Source organism: Achroia grisella, unplaced genomic scaffold (genome assembly GCF_030625045.1).
Source record: "Achroia grisella isolate CSIRO2021 unplaced genomic scaffold, CSIRO_AGI_Agris_v1 utg5201, whole genome shotgun sequence".
NCBI classification, from domain to species: domain Eukaryota; kingdom Metazoa; phylum Arthropoda; class Insecta; order Lepidoptera; family Pyralidae; genus Achroia; species Achroia grisella.
Genome location: NW_026712911.1, coordinates 440390 through 454055, shown reverse-complemented (window position 1 = coordinate 454055; position 13666 = coordinate 440390). Strand labels below are relative to the sequence as shown.

Sequence of the window (13666 nt, the reverse complement as noted above, 5' to 3'; positions counted from 1 at the left end):
GAAACATTCTAATAAGCTTTCATAGAAAAAGATGGACTAATTTACGCGTTTATTATGATATAATAATTGTTCCGATTACTATTAATTCGTAAATAATAATTTATTCCATTATCAAATTTAGATCATTATCCATCTAATCTTTATAATTAGATTTGATATTGGTATGTGAATTATAATCTGTAAAAACAAGGTCAGACTGTGATCAAGTAGTGTTACATTAGTACAGTTTAGGTATACCTACTGAAATTGTTATGCATGTGTACCTGTATTGAATGCGTTTTATTATCAGCCAATTATAGTACTCTGTAATAGAGTAGCATAACACTAGTGGAAGTGTAATTTAGCTATAAATATTGAAACTTAATAAACGTTCAATGGTCATTAGTTACCTACACTCATTATTTTATTATTTTAATTGTATAAAAATTTACTGAACATAATTAAATATATTTATATAATCTTTACTTACTATATGTTAGGTAATTTAGTCGTAACATTTTACAGTGGAAGATGACGAATTAAGAGAGGATATTAAATCAATGGGTTTCCCAATAATCCACAAACATAAACTCTGTTGTCTACGTCAGGAACTAGTGGATAATTTTGTTGAGTAAGTAAATTTATTTAATTCTATCTGATTTATGCATATATTTAGTTGTGGTTGCTTAATTAGTAATGATATTGTTAAAGGTCCCGTTACTTTATGTTCGTTCGATATGCTGCATTTCACCTGCAACAACTTAGTACTAAGAATCAGAAGGAGATTACTGCTGCTGAGGACAAGGCTATTGAATCCAACAAGAATAATTCTAATGTGATTGCCATTGAACCTGAAGTCAAGGTATGTAAGAGAGATACTAAGAGCCAAGAAAAAGAGGTTAAAGATAAAAAACAAAAGAAAGAAGAAAAGAAAGAAAGTGCCAAAAAGGAAGCAAAAAAGAAGACAGAGACTGAGAAAGAAGAGTTAAAGGAAGAAAAAACCAAAGATGAAGACCTACTATTTAATGATAATTACTCTCAAATCGATACAGACGTTGCCAAAAAAATTGTAGAGAGCATCACAGACTCCATATGTAGTGGAGATAAGCAAGATAGTGACTGTAAGTATTATTTCTTTAATTTACTCGTGAATGTTATCTGTTTTAATGATGTTCACTGAGCATATTTCATCGTATGAAATAGACTTTCTTGTGTCAATACAATGTGGTTTTTATTTTTTCGTCAGCCGGTGAGCGAACTCGCGCCGTGGTGTCGGCAGCGGCGCGTGCGGTCGCCTCCCTGAAGGAATCGGAGTTCGACGTGCGGTTCAATCCCGACGTGTACTCAGCCGGCATCAAACACGCCGCTGCGCCCGAGCATCTCGCCAAGCAGCGCCACCTAGTCAAGGAGGCTGCGGCATTCCTTCTCACCACACAGATACCTGCCTTTGTGAGTATTCACTAAGTAATTAGGTTATAATAGTATGTTTAACTTTTGTATATATATATAGGTCGGAAATAATTGGAAATACTAGTATTGAATTCGAATCTAAATACGTTATGATTATTTCTTGAAATGAGTTTCTTGGAAAAGTTCCTGTTTCATTAATATTATCACTGATAATATTTACGATTAACACTGTACTTTATAAAATTTATTAGATTTCGTTAATTTTGTCCACGATTTTTTAAACTAATAAGGCGTTAACCTTCACTCGAAGACCAAATAGTTCGGTTCAGACTTTTTGGTCCTTCGGTCGGGATTTTACCCGGGACAATTAACACAGCGCCGTCTAGTTTCACGGTAAGCAGAGCTTGTAAAATTGACATCCAGACCGATACAAACAGTCATAGTCATGAATACAAATGTATGCATCGTGCGAGAAATCGAAACCGCGACCAGCAGAAGTAAGGCGGTGTAATAAATCACTCAACAATTTTCAAGAATCACACAAAAGTTCAAGAATTAAAAAAAATCGTGAATATTTTCGGATCTTGTTTTGTATTTGAACCGTTTGCGTGTGCGTCAGGTGCGCGAGTGCGTGGAGCAGGCGTCGACGCCGATGGACGGCGCGGGGCTGGCGGAGGCGCTGCACGCGCGCGGCATCAACCTGCGGTACCTGGGCCGCGTGGCCGCCGCGCTGCAGCCGCACCCCTCGCTCGGGTACCTGCACGCCATCGCCGTCGGAGAGCTGCTGCTGCGCGCCGCCAAGCACGTCTACACCGTCTACCTACAGGTATGACTGGCGCTCTACTCACTTAGTTCTATGTGTATGTCTCGTTAAACTAAATTTGAGAAAGTTACATTGTTCTTTGATTATATCTGTAAGGTTTTCAATTTGATTGCAATATTTTGAAGTGTATATAGTGAAGTGATTTTCATATTAGCAATATTTTTTTGTCAACGTAATCCGATGTCGTCTGTTTTTTTAATAAAGCATATAAATATGTATGTTGAAGTAATAATAAAGAAAACTACAGTTAGACTACAAAATCGTTAATTTAAATGTGTAAAAATATTTTGTAGCGATGAGCAACAACGCTCCACCAATGGCCATAACACACAGGTCAGAACCTTGCGGTTACTGTTACGGTACCGGCCGAATACGGAGCATAAAAAGTACTCTCTCTTCTTTTGATCCCTACAAATTATCTTCTACTCCCCGTCTGTGCGCTTTCTCCTCCTTCTGGGGCAGCGGACGAAACATTTTCTTTCTTGAACACGTGGCACTATCAGACCTCTCGAACTCGGTTCACTTCCGGTGCCACTGTTGCGCGACCTCCTAAAATTTTCCTCAGAAGATGAGTAGTGTGTATCGGAGGCGTGAGCGTAACGGTGTGGGCGTGTGGTGCAGGGCTGCGAGGCGCTGTGCGTGGGCGCGGCCGTGGCGCACTTCCTGAACTGCCTGGTGGGCGCGTGCGCGGCGGCGGGCGCGGGCGCGGCGGACGTGCCGGCGGCGGCGCGGGCGGCGGGCGGGGGGCGCGGGGCGCGGGCCCGGCGCGCGCGCCGCCACCACGCCGCCGCCGCGCCCGCCGCCGCCGCGCCGCCCGCCGCCGCCCGCGCCGCACCCGACTGGCGGAACCTCACGCACAAGTCTCTCTTCTCGCAGATCCGCCAGGAACTCAAGGTCGGTGACACGCACGACGCGGATCACTCCACGGAGTACTACGACCATCACATTATTATATAATATATGATTCATGTATTGCCATTCCAGAAGACTAAGATGTCATGCCTCTTATGTTAATGCATGCTTGTTATTTTTACTGCTTAAGCCCATCCTGTAACGGAAATAGCAAAGTGAGCTGGTTGGCGGCTGAAGTGAGTGAGACTGAGATACTCACGATGTCTTCTTCTACAGGCCACTATCAGCCATTATATCGAATCTTAAAACTTTATTTTTATTTAATTAATATTTTTAATGATCGAATCAGAAATGAGGAGATCCGCAGAAGAACCAGAGTGACCGACATAGCCCGAAGAATTGCGACTTTGAAGTGGCAATGGGCAGGGCACATAGCTCGTAGGACAGATGGCCGTTGGGGCAGTAAAGTCCTCGAGTGGCGACCACGGACCGGAAGACGCAGCGTGGGAAGGCCTCCAGCAAGGTGGACCGACGATCTGGTCAAGATCGCTGGAAGGCATTGGATGCGAGCAGCGCAGGACCGATCGTCGTGGAGATCTTTGGGGGAGGCCTATGTCCAGCAGTGGACGTCTTCCGGGCTGCGATGATGATGATGAATATTTTTAATACATGACAATTAAAAGTTATACATAAACATAATATTATTATAAACGGAATCTAAATCAACTATCTTTATTTAGGCATACTGGGGTTATGAACTGAATGCTGAAAATATGGATGCTGTTATAGAAAAACATGGCCTTCAGAAAATATCACTTCTCAGGTATATCAACAACTTTTTATAAAATTTTGTATGAGAATATTTTATTTTACATTTTATTAGAGTTATAAATTATATTTTAAATTAAAACAAACTTGCTTTACATTCCAGGTCCTTCGCACTTAAAGTGGGTTTGCAGATAATGTTGCGAGAGTATGATTTCGACAATAAAAACAAACCTACATTTAATGGATCTGATGTTATGAATATTTTCCCTGTTGTTAAACATATCAATCCCAGGGTAAGTGAAAAGCCTTAGATTCAAACTTCATTAGCAACTTATAATAGAGAATTTAAAATTTCTCTACGACGCTAAACATAGGAAATGTTGTGGACAGTACAGATAAAGAAGTTAATAAAAGTGGTGTTGTATTAAAATAAAACATTTTTAATAATGTTTAATAAAACTGGTATTGCATTAAAATAAAACATTTTCAATAATGTTTAGGCTTCAGACGCGTACAACTTCTACACCACCGGTCAGAACAAAATACAAGCAGGCGCGGTGAACGAAGGTCACGAAATGATCGCGGAAGCTCTCAATTTGCTGAACAATGTGTATGGGGCCATGCACGGCGAGATTGCTCGCTGTCTGAGAATGGTTGCCCGCCTGTGCTACGTCACCGGCGAACACCGCGAGGCAATGGCCTACCAGCAGAAGGCAGTCCTCATGTCCGAAAGGGTCAACGGCATCGACCACCCTTATACAATCACTGAATATGTAAGTTGTTACATTCTAGGCAGTTTAACCTCCATATTGCTTATCTTCATAGGTATTGCTTAAAAAATTTACATTCTTTTAAAAGTTTATATATGATTATATAATTTTTTATTGTTTATGCACTGGAAAGTGCAAAATTATCTCTAGATAATGTTGTGTTGCATATAATAATCAATTTCTACAATTTTTTTCTAGTCCCATCTTGCGCTGTACTGCTTCGTAAATGGCCAAGTGAGCACAGCGTTGAAACTGTTATATCGCGCACGTTACTTGGCATTACTTGTCTGCGGTGAAAATCACCCTGAGATGGCGTTGCTCGATGTAAGTTGTCTATGGTTATTATTACAGTTTAAGAAATATTATAAAAAAATATGTACATCTAGATTAACTACCGCACTCAAGATATGTTAAATGGTTACATAAGCAATTCTTGTGCAGACTAATGGTTGATTAGTAAAAGATATTGCCAATTAACTTTAATAACAGGCCAACAGCTACTTAAGTGCCTAACCATAGATTTTGACGTACGTTTTCAGGTTATTTTTAATTGGACTCGTTCTTTACTTTGCTATAAATGAATTATAAAAATTATTTATTATAACTACAAATTTCATAAATATATTGTACCGATGATGATAATTTTAAAGAAATTTACAAGCAACTGTCACTCATTCAAGATTTAATGATACTTAAATAAATATTCATTAGTGATAATTTAAGGAACGTCTCTGAGTGCGGCTGTAAAACATTATTTTATTGAGGATTTTTTACACTACTGATAATTTTGTTTTTATTCCCGATATTATATTGTCAAAAATTTGATTGATGCTTAATTGACAAGAGACATTTTAAACTCGTTTAAATGTTTTTATCGAGTTTAGTTAGAACTAAACGCCATTAGTTTCCTTGTTGAAATTGGGCCTTAGTGAACGTATAATATTTCGCTGAGTATTTTTAAATCTAATTTGGCAGAATAAAAGTATATTTTCGTTTATAAGAAATTATTGGTTTACTTTTTTCTTCACTGGAGAGTCATATAAAACGACAGACACAGTTTTTACTTGTGTGAACTCGAGACCTTTGGATCGTGAGTCGGGATAAAGACTCAGGGTTCACTCGGGCGTGGGACGTGGGTGTGTATATAACGGCGGTGTGCGCAGAGCAACATCGCGCTGATCCTGCACGCGGTGGGCGAGTACGAGCTGTCGCTGCGGTTCGCGGAGCGCGCGCTGGCCGTGACGGCGCGGGCGCACGGCGCGCGCTCGCTGAAGGCCGCCACCTCGCGACACCTGCTCGCGCGCACGCTCTCCTGCCTCGGGGACTTCCGCGCCGCGCTCGCCCACGAGAAGGAGACCTACTCCATCTACAAGCAGCTGGTGCGTCCTCGCATACACACCATACCGTATGCTACGTATATACACTGCCTTAGCTTTTCGACCTGTTCGTTACAGTTACGTTTATGTTTATATATTATCGTAGACTATATCAGGAGACTGGTAGGAAAGAGAAAACGTATTTATTTAAATAGAAAGTAAAAGAATATTTTCGAAAATTCTGAATAGACTTCGATAATTTTTTTAGTTGTCGGTTGGATTTACTTCCGTAAATTGTGTAACAGAATGTATTTTGATATTATTTATGTACATAATAGACTATACTCTATAATAATAGCATATATCGTCATAGTCGTAGAATACTGACGGATCTGTCTATTAATTTAATAGTCAGATCCGTCAGTATTCTACGACTATGACGATATATATATTTTAAATGTAACTGCACTAAAAAATGTGTCGTGTGAAACTGCTCATTACATTTTTTATTATTCACATTCGGTTATTTCTTTTGTGTAGCACGAATTCGCGCATGCATAAAGTTCGTAACAGCACAAAGACGTATTTAGCAAAGTATATCTTTTCTATATTGTTGGTATATGTTGGACAGTTGGGTGAGAGCCACGAGAAGACTCGCGAGTCGTCGGAGTGCCTGCGGCACCTGACGCAGCAGGCGGTGGTGCTCCAGAAGCGGCTGGCGGAGGCGTACGCCCGCTCCCCGCACGCCGCGCCCGCGCACGCGCCGCTGCACATACAGCCGCCCGGGATGGCCTCCGTCATCGATATGCTCAACCTCATCAACGGCATCCTCTTCGTGCAGATCAGGTAACTGTTCGTAACGCTTATTTATGTTATCGCTACATTATCTAATATATATAAAAATGTCACAGTGTTGTAATGATATATGTAGATCGATTTTGTTTCCAATATTTACAAAATAAATAAGCATAGACAAGAATAAGAAAGAAAAACGTAACTAGTTGGTAACAGCTGTTGCTGCTATAAACATAACGTTAGTAAGATGCACACAGCGCTGGTTTTCAGACATCCCCATTACTGAAGTATCCGTCGCCTATATATGTACAGCACAGATATATCGTCATCATATGACGCCCATAGCGCCCCTTATGCATTACTATTCCGGGCAACTAGGATATGATGCTGCCATGTCTCATTCGTAGGAAGTTCTGCAAGCTGTCTTGTTAACAGGGTAAGAAATAGCAGTGAAATTACAGGATTAGAAAGGGAAAAAATACACTTGTTACTATTACCAGTGGCAATCCGTGAGGAAGTAGCCATTATTATTGCTAAAAGTTGCATATAGATGGCGTGATTGGTATCGATGGAATTCTTCATAGTTTTGCAAACGTTTTAAAAAACAAAACTGTGTTTACAAAAATGTTTAATCAATTTTTAAAAAGTTATATATACATGTTAAAATGAAATAATGCGTTTAGAAAAGTAATTTTCATATATTTACTCATTTTGTTATTTTCCAGTACTTAATTAATTTAATCAGTGGTAATACGGGGCTCAATGTTTTCAAAATGCTTTCATAGATAGCATTGTTGTCATTTGTATCCGCCTAATTAAATGTCTTTTTTATATTTTCCAATAATAAGCACTTAATATATCATTATTGTAAATTAAACATATAAAAAATTTTTAAGTAAATTAAAAATAGCCGAACAAGCAAGTAATAATATTTCCAATAATACTTATGTATGAAGTGTTGTCATATTAAAAATAAATACATGTATTATCGATTTTTTTGAATAATCGATAACAGGATTTTATTACAGCGCATTATTCGATGATGCTTTTAATGAGTCGTTGTGAACAGTAAATTTTCATTATTTTGTATTATAGCAGTGTTCCGTTTCAAAGAACGGAATATAGTAGTACATTATTAGTGTCGTTGGTTATTTACATTTGTACTAAAAATCGATTACATAATAATTTAAAATATCGAGTACGAATCGTAGTTGTCTTTGAATACTGGCAAGATTAAAATAGTATTTAAAAAAAGAGAGAAATCGACCCTAACTCGAATACCATAAAGTTGATTTTCCTTTCTCATTAATATCATAGCAGTTTGTTTTTAACTTGCGTATGACTGTGGTATGATGTTTAACGTGTATTGTTATTGTACATTACAAAAATTATATTTTAATGTAGGTACATACATTTCTTTCATACATTTCATACATATCAAAAATTATCTTTTAATGTAGGTACATACATTTCTTTCATACATTTCATACATTTAAAAAATGAACTTTTTATGTAGGTACATACATTTCTTTCATACATCAAAGATATTATTATTGTAGATATCGAAAGTTATGTATACAAGTAATTCTGAATATTATCAAGTTCAAAATATGCACACATTACTGGCTTAGATAATAGAGTAATATTACTTGTAATAAAAACATTTGTGACACCCATATGTATACATATTACATAGTAAGTACTTACGCCCGTGCCGTGAGACTCATCTAAGCGTACAGCGCATGCGCGTCGTGCGGTAACCGCACCGACGGACCAATAGGAGCGCGCCTCTCGCGCATCCAGAAAGTTCGCGACTAATGGACGGTATAGTAGTAAAGCAATGAGTGTTCCAGTGACATCATTATAATATTTTCTCGTTAAGTTTTATTGTAATATACATAATTTCGTACTAAGTAACGTGGTCCCCCGTTACACATTTCTAACGTGTAACGGGCGTGAAAGCGAGACAAACAGACAGAGTTACTTTAGCATTTATAATATTTGTAAGAATATCGCTATTAAAAATAGGGGTTGGTGAAAGACGGGCCAAAATTTAGGCGTGTATGTAACATTATAAATAAATAAAAAATTGTCCATAATACAAAAAAAAAAAATTATAATTCAGGGTAGGCCACCCCTATGACTTAGGGGTATAAAAAATAGATAACAACCCTACCTCAGACCTAGCAAGTATACATATCAAATTTCATCAAAATGTGGGAGAAATATAGCAACTAACACTGTGATACGAAGTTTATATATAAGATATAGCGGAATTCTCCTTAGGGAAAAGAGGGGTGGTACATCGTAGAATACATGAGGTATATACCAGTAAATTCATTGTAGCTAAAACCAGTCTCTTACACATAACGATTGAAATAAAAAATCATATAGCCCGATGTTGATACGTACGAGTATAAACGTATCAAAATCGGGCTATACGTATAGCGCAGACGCGTTACAACATATCTTCGTCGAGAGAAAAAAATAGGCATGGAATGTAGAATAAACTATAACATAATATATACATTGGCACATAAGCCATATCTGCAGGGTATCGGCTAACGATATTATACCTACACATTTACATTGAATCTTGAATCGTCCCTAATGAGGTACACGATACAGTTACCTACATATCTTGTATATACCTATCTTTGCAAAACAGATGTCATGTAGACTGAATTGACTGCCATCTATTTTCGTGCTTTGTTACTAAGCACCCACTAGTAATCCGAACTGCTTCAGATCTAGAGACATCTAGCGGCTACGGCGGCGAAATAAAATAGCCCGAAGAATAGCCCGAGTTAGGAAGGAACCATTTTCTTGTATGGGATGGGGTATCTGTATGTAATATTATGTTATCTGTGCTATTACTTAATATGTCTGTATAACTAAAATATGTTTAAATCTATGACAGTCGCCACGACATCGAGCAGTTCAAGGCAGAAATAGAAAAAAGACAGCTAAAAGATTTACCACTACCGGACGTTCTGAACGAGCTGAGCGTGAAGGGCGTGGTCGAGAGCGCGGCCGAGGAGGACGAGGCGGCTGAAGAGGCGCCGCCGCAAACGGAGAGTTGAAACGTCGGCGAGCAGCTCGGGACTCGTTCGTCTCTGGACTATGTTTAGTGATAGCAAGCGAGTCGGCTCGTCCGCCGAGCGACGGAGCGATCGCAGCGAACGTACGGTCCACTAGTATTGGACGCGTACATTGTTACTTCATAGTTATTGATTGATGATATTGTTCCTTATATTATGAATGTATGCAGTAGTGGATAGTGTGCTAAGGTTTGATGTAGATTTTTTGTTAGTTAAATTTTGAGAATATTATTATTTTCATCAAATAATTAAATGTTTAAATTTTAATGAATTCTCGCTGTGCAATAGATTTTATTTATGCATGTGCATATATTACTATATTTCGCTCAAATCACGCAGATATAAGTTTAATTTTATGCTCCCGTATGAAATTCACAATTGTATGGTAATTCAAAGTAGTGCAATTTCAAAGTAGTGATAATAGCAATAAGTTTTGGTTGTGAACCTGTGGGCGCGCGTGTCGCTATGTTAATGGTACTGGTGCTACTGCCAACTTGTCCTACGTATAATGATTTTATGATTGTTAGCTTCGAGTATTATCTTTTTTTAGCGTGGGAGTATATTTGTTGAAATATCCATAGACGTAGATATTCAGTTATATTGTAATTGAAATGTAACAGGGTTTCGGAAATCCTCAGCTAGTAACTAACATATAATCAAATAACTTATCTATATGCACGCCAGATCCGTCAGTCGGTAGGCAGGTGATTCAACAATATATGCACATAAGATTTAATTGAACAATTTTAATACTTACAGTCAGTTAATTACAAACACTGCCCTTATTTTAGTTTCAGATTTTAGTATTTAGTGCCATATAATGTAGTGAATGTAAGTTCTTTGTGTAATATTTTTGTTAGTCTGTGATATACAATGTTTTATCAATTTATCATCGAGCTACTTGCCTTGTATGTGCGGTAGATAGACCTTTGTAATGGTAAACTATGAAAACGCTTTAAAAAATCTATTATTCTAGTAACTAAGATTCTGACTTAAATTATTATCAGAAAGTTCTAATCATCGATCACCTTTCTAAAATTTGTTTAAAACATCTTATATAAAATCCATTTGTTAATCATTGATAATATTAATATTTATACATCAAATGCATGTGTGATGGTATGCTTACTTTTTAACAGTACTAGTCAGCTATCTATATACAAATATTCTTGTTAAGTTCTTCGAAAAAAAACTGTATTTTCTTCTTTCACATTTTTCATATTTTCTTGGACTTTTCGTAATTATTTCATATCAGTAGATAAATGTACTGCCTTGGCTGGATTAAATCGGAATGTGCCTTAATTACATTGTGTTGTGTTTATATACATATGAACTTTGTTATGAAGTTAATTTATTATTATTCAATATAACGGAAGTAAGCATCGCCATTCGCAAATTGACTTACTCGTCATTGCTCTGTTAATTATTTCATTATTTGTTATTCTCAGTTCAGTATGTTCGTCATATTTTTTGCATAGCATTCTAAATACTATTTTATTAAATTGCTTATATTTCTTAGTTTACTAGTTTCTTAGCTTTTCGTCTACATTGCCTTTTGTTTTTGTTTTGGGGCGGATCTAAGCATTTAAATAGTGTTATTACGTTCTTATTTGACGTCTTAGTTTAGCATTTTTATTTTTTTCTACAAATTATAATGTATTGTCCATATTCAGTATATAACCTTTATTTACATTTTTAAATGCATTTAAAATCTTAGTTTAGCAATATATACTCAACGATAATTCTTAAAGGCGTTCGATTTTACTCGACTAATGGAGGTTATTATATTGTCAAATATTGTATACAGTATATAATTATTTGTATTTTTGAATCATAACTACATAATAAACTATTCCTGACTTAAAGTAATGGAAGATTCTGTTACGTATCGCAAACAAAATGTTTTATTATTATTTGAAAATATTAGCTCATTAGTTAATTAATTTAAACATAATAATTAATAATTTACTTATTACATTTATTGTAATTTTAATATTACCAACTTTTAGTTGTTTGATATTTAGATTTAATAGTTGTTATAATAAAAACATAGCTTGATCACAAGCTTTGATCCAATATTTGAAAATATAACTATCCCAAGTCAATAACTTCATAAAATAACCATCACACACTTTCTAGATAATATTATATATATATATTTTTTTTTTCAATTACTGTAATGACGGCAAATATTTTAAATTCATTAACAAATACAAATTTGGATGTATCTTACAATTATAATGTTAGTAACTCAACAGTCACAGTGTTTTTTCCTTTCTGCTAACTAGAAAAAATTACATTTTAAAAGTACTTACTCAAGTTATATAAGGAATCACAAGGTATCTTATGTATTTGATCGAATGAACAGAAATAAATGAGTCAAGAATGAATGGTGTAAATGTTATACTTTATAGGATTTACAATTAATGACGAACCAATAAAAAAATTAGGATGAGATTACAATGAATAATGTAGAATGAACGAGGCAATGACGCAGTAAACTACTAAAGGTCTATTATGACGTGCAAATTAACAAGTTACAAGTTATTACGATTGTATCTGTATCATACTGGTTTTTATGTATTGATTACCTAGGCCGCTTTATATATAGATATAACTATTATTGTCATAGAAAAACTCCACGTACCAACCATACATGTTAGATCGCAATTTATTGTTAGTTACATCATATTGTAAAAATCAGAATGGCTATTATTTAGCTTTACTCGTTACCTGTCACGATTTTAAAAATCTAAGTATAAAGTCAAGCGTGATTTACCAACACAGTGTTTCAGTCTCCAATAGCGATATCGAGAGTTGTACGATGAAGTATGTGCCTAAGCAAACAATAATCATGTTATCATGTTGTTGTTGTTGTTGTTACATTTCTTTAACAATATGACGACCATGTAAATACGGCGCTGTTCGTAGTATACTAATAAAAATCGTTTTTAAATCCTGTTTTATTTTATTATTAGTACTTTATATATAAGTTTACCTCAAGGGTCTAAGAATAGACGATACAAACGTGTGTACCTATTTGCATAGTGCAAATGACTATAATTCAAGGAATTTATGCCGTATACTACCTGCTGCTTACTTGTAGGCCATGGATCGGCAATCCTTGACTTACGTTATTTACATAATGTTCTTTACCAAGTCCATCAGTAACATGGTATGATTGAAGCCTTGTATTTAATAAGTATCCAAAAGCGAATATTGGAAAAACTAAAATGAATGTTAAGGAAATCGGAATAACCATATGAAATTGGTGTACATAACTCAGTCTTGGGTGTGAAACAGTGTAAAAAATTACTAGTTTTCTTTTCAAAAAATTTTCATAATATGCATAAATATAATACATTTAATAATCGTCAAAATGAACAGGTGATAGTAAAATAAAAAATAAAAAGAAATTTCGAAATTAATGTATGTCAAGATCATGATAAAAAAAAATAGGTATAATTTGTTTTAATCAAACCGACATGTTAAGCGCCTAAGCTAAAACTAGTTTGTAACATTTTGTGGCTGTTCCTCACCAATTAAGAATCGGGATATAGGATTACTAGCAATGCGCTCGAGCAAGTCGACCACTAAGTGTCTCATAGAAATTATGGCGATTAAATCTAACCGCCTATCTGCATTACTCCACAAATGCAAGTTATCATGTCTTGATAACTTTTAAAAATAGTTAAAAATATCTTTTTACTATAATTATTAATAATGTATGCTATTTACATTTTCTGTTATCTAGATTTCAAAAACTGATAAACCTTATCAGTTTTTGAGCTAACAATTAATAAATTTTAGTGTTGGATTATTCTTAACTAGGATAAATCAACACTTCTTAAA

The 13666-nt window shown here is 35.8% G+C and overlaps 1 protein-coding gene across 2 annotated transcripts in view; it reads left to right on the top strand.

Annotated features, from left to right (window-relative positions):
* Positions 1-12769, top strand: part of LOC131847308 (clustered mitochondria protein homolog) — a 32500-nt gene extending 19731 nt beyond the window's left edge. For both annotated transcript variants that reach the window (XM_059196851.1, XM_059196853.1), the window contains exons 13-24: positions 505-610; positions 691-1100; positions 1226-1428; positions 2009-2215; positions 2834-3106; positions 3805-3887; positions 3996-4125; positions 4333-4605; positions 4801-4926; positions 5766-5981; positions 6550-6764; positions 9634-12769. In XM_059196851.1, the coding sequence (XP_059052834.1) occupies positions 505-610; positions 691-1100; positions 1226-1428; positions 2009-2215; positions 2834-3106; positions 3805-3887; positions 3996-4125; positions 4333-4605; positions 4801-4926; positions 5766-5981; positions 6550-6764; positions 9634-9796 (2405 nt within the window). In that variant the 3' untranslated portion in view covers positions 9797-12769. The remainder of the gene's footprint in view (positions 1-504; positions 611-690; positions 1101-1225; positions 1429-2008; positions 2216-2833; positions 3107-3804; positions 3888-3995; positions 4126-4332; positions 4606-4800; positions 4927-5765; positions 5982-6549; positions 6765-9633) is intronic.
* Positions 12770-13666: the final 897 nt, after the last annotated feature.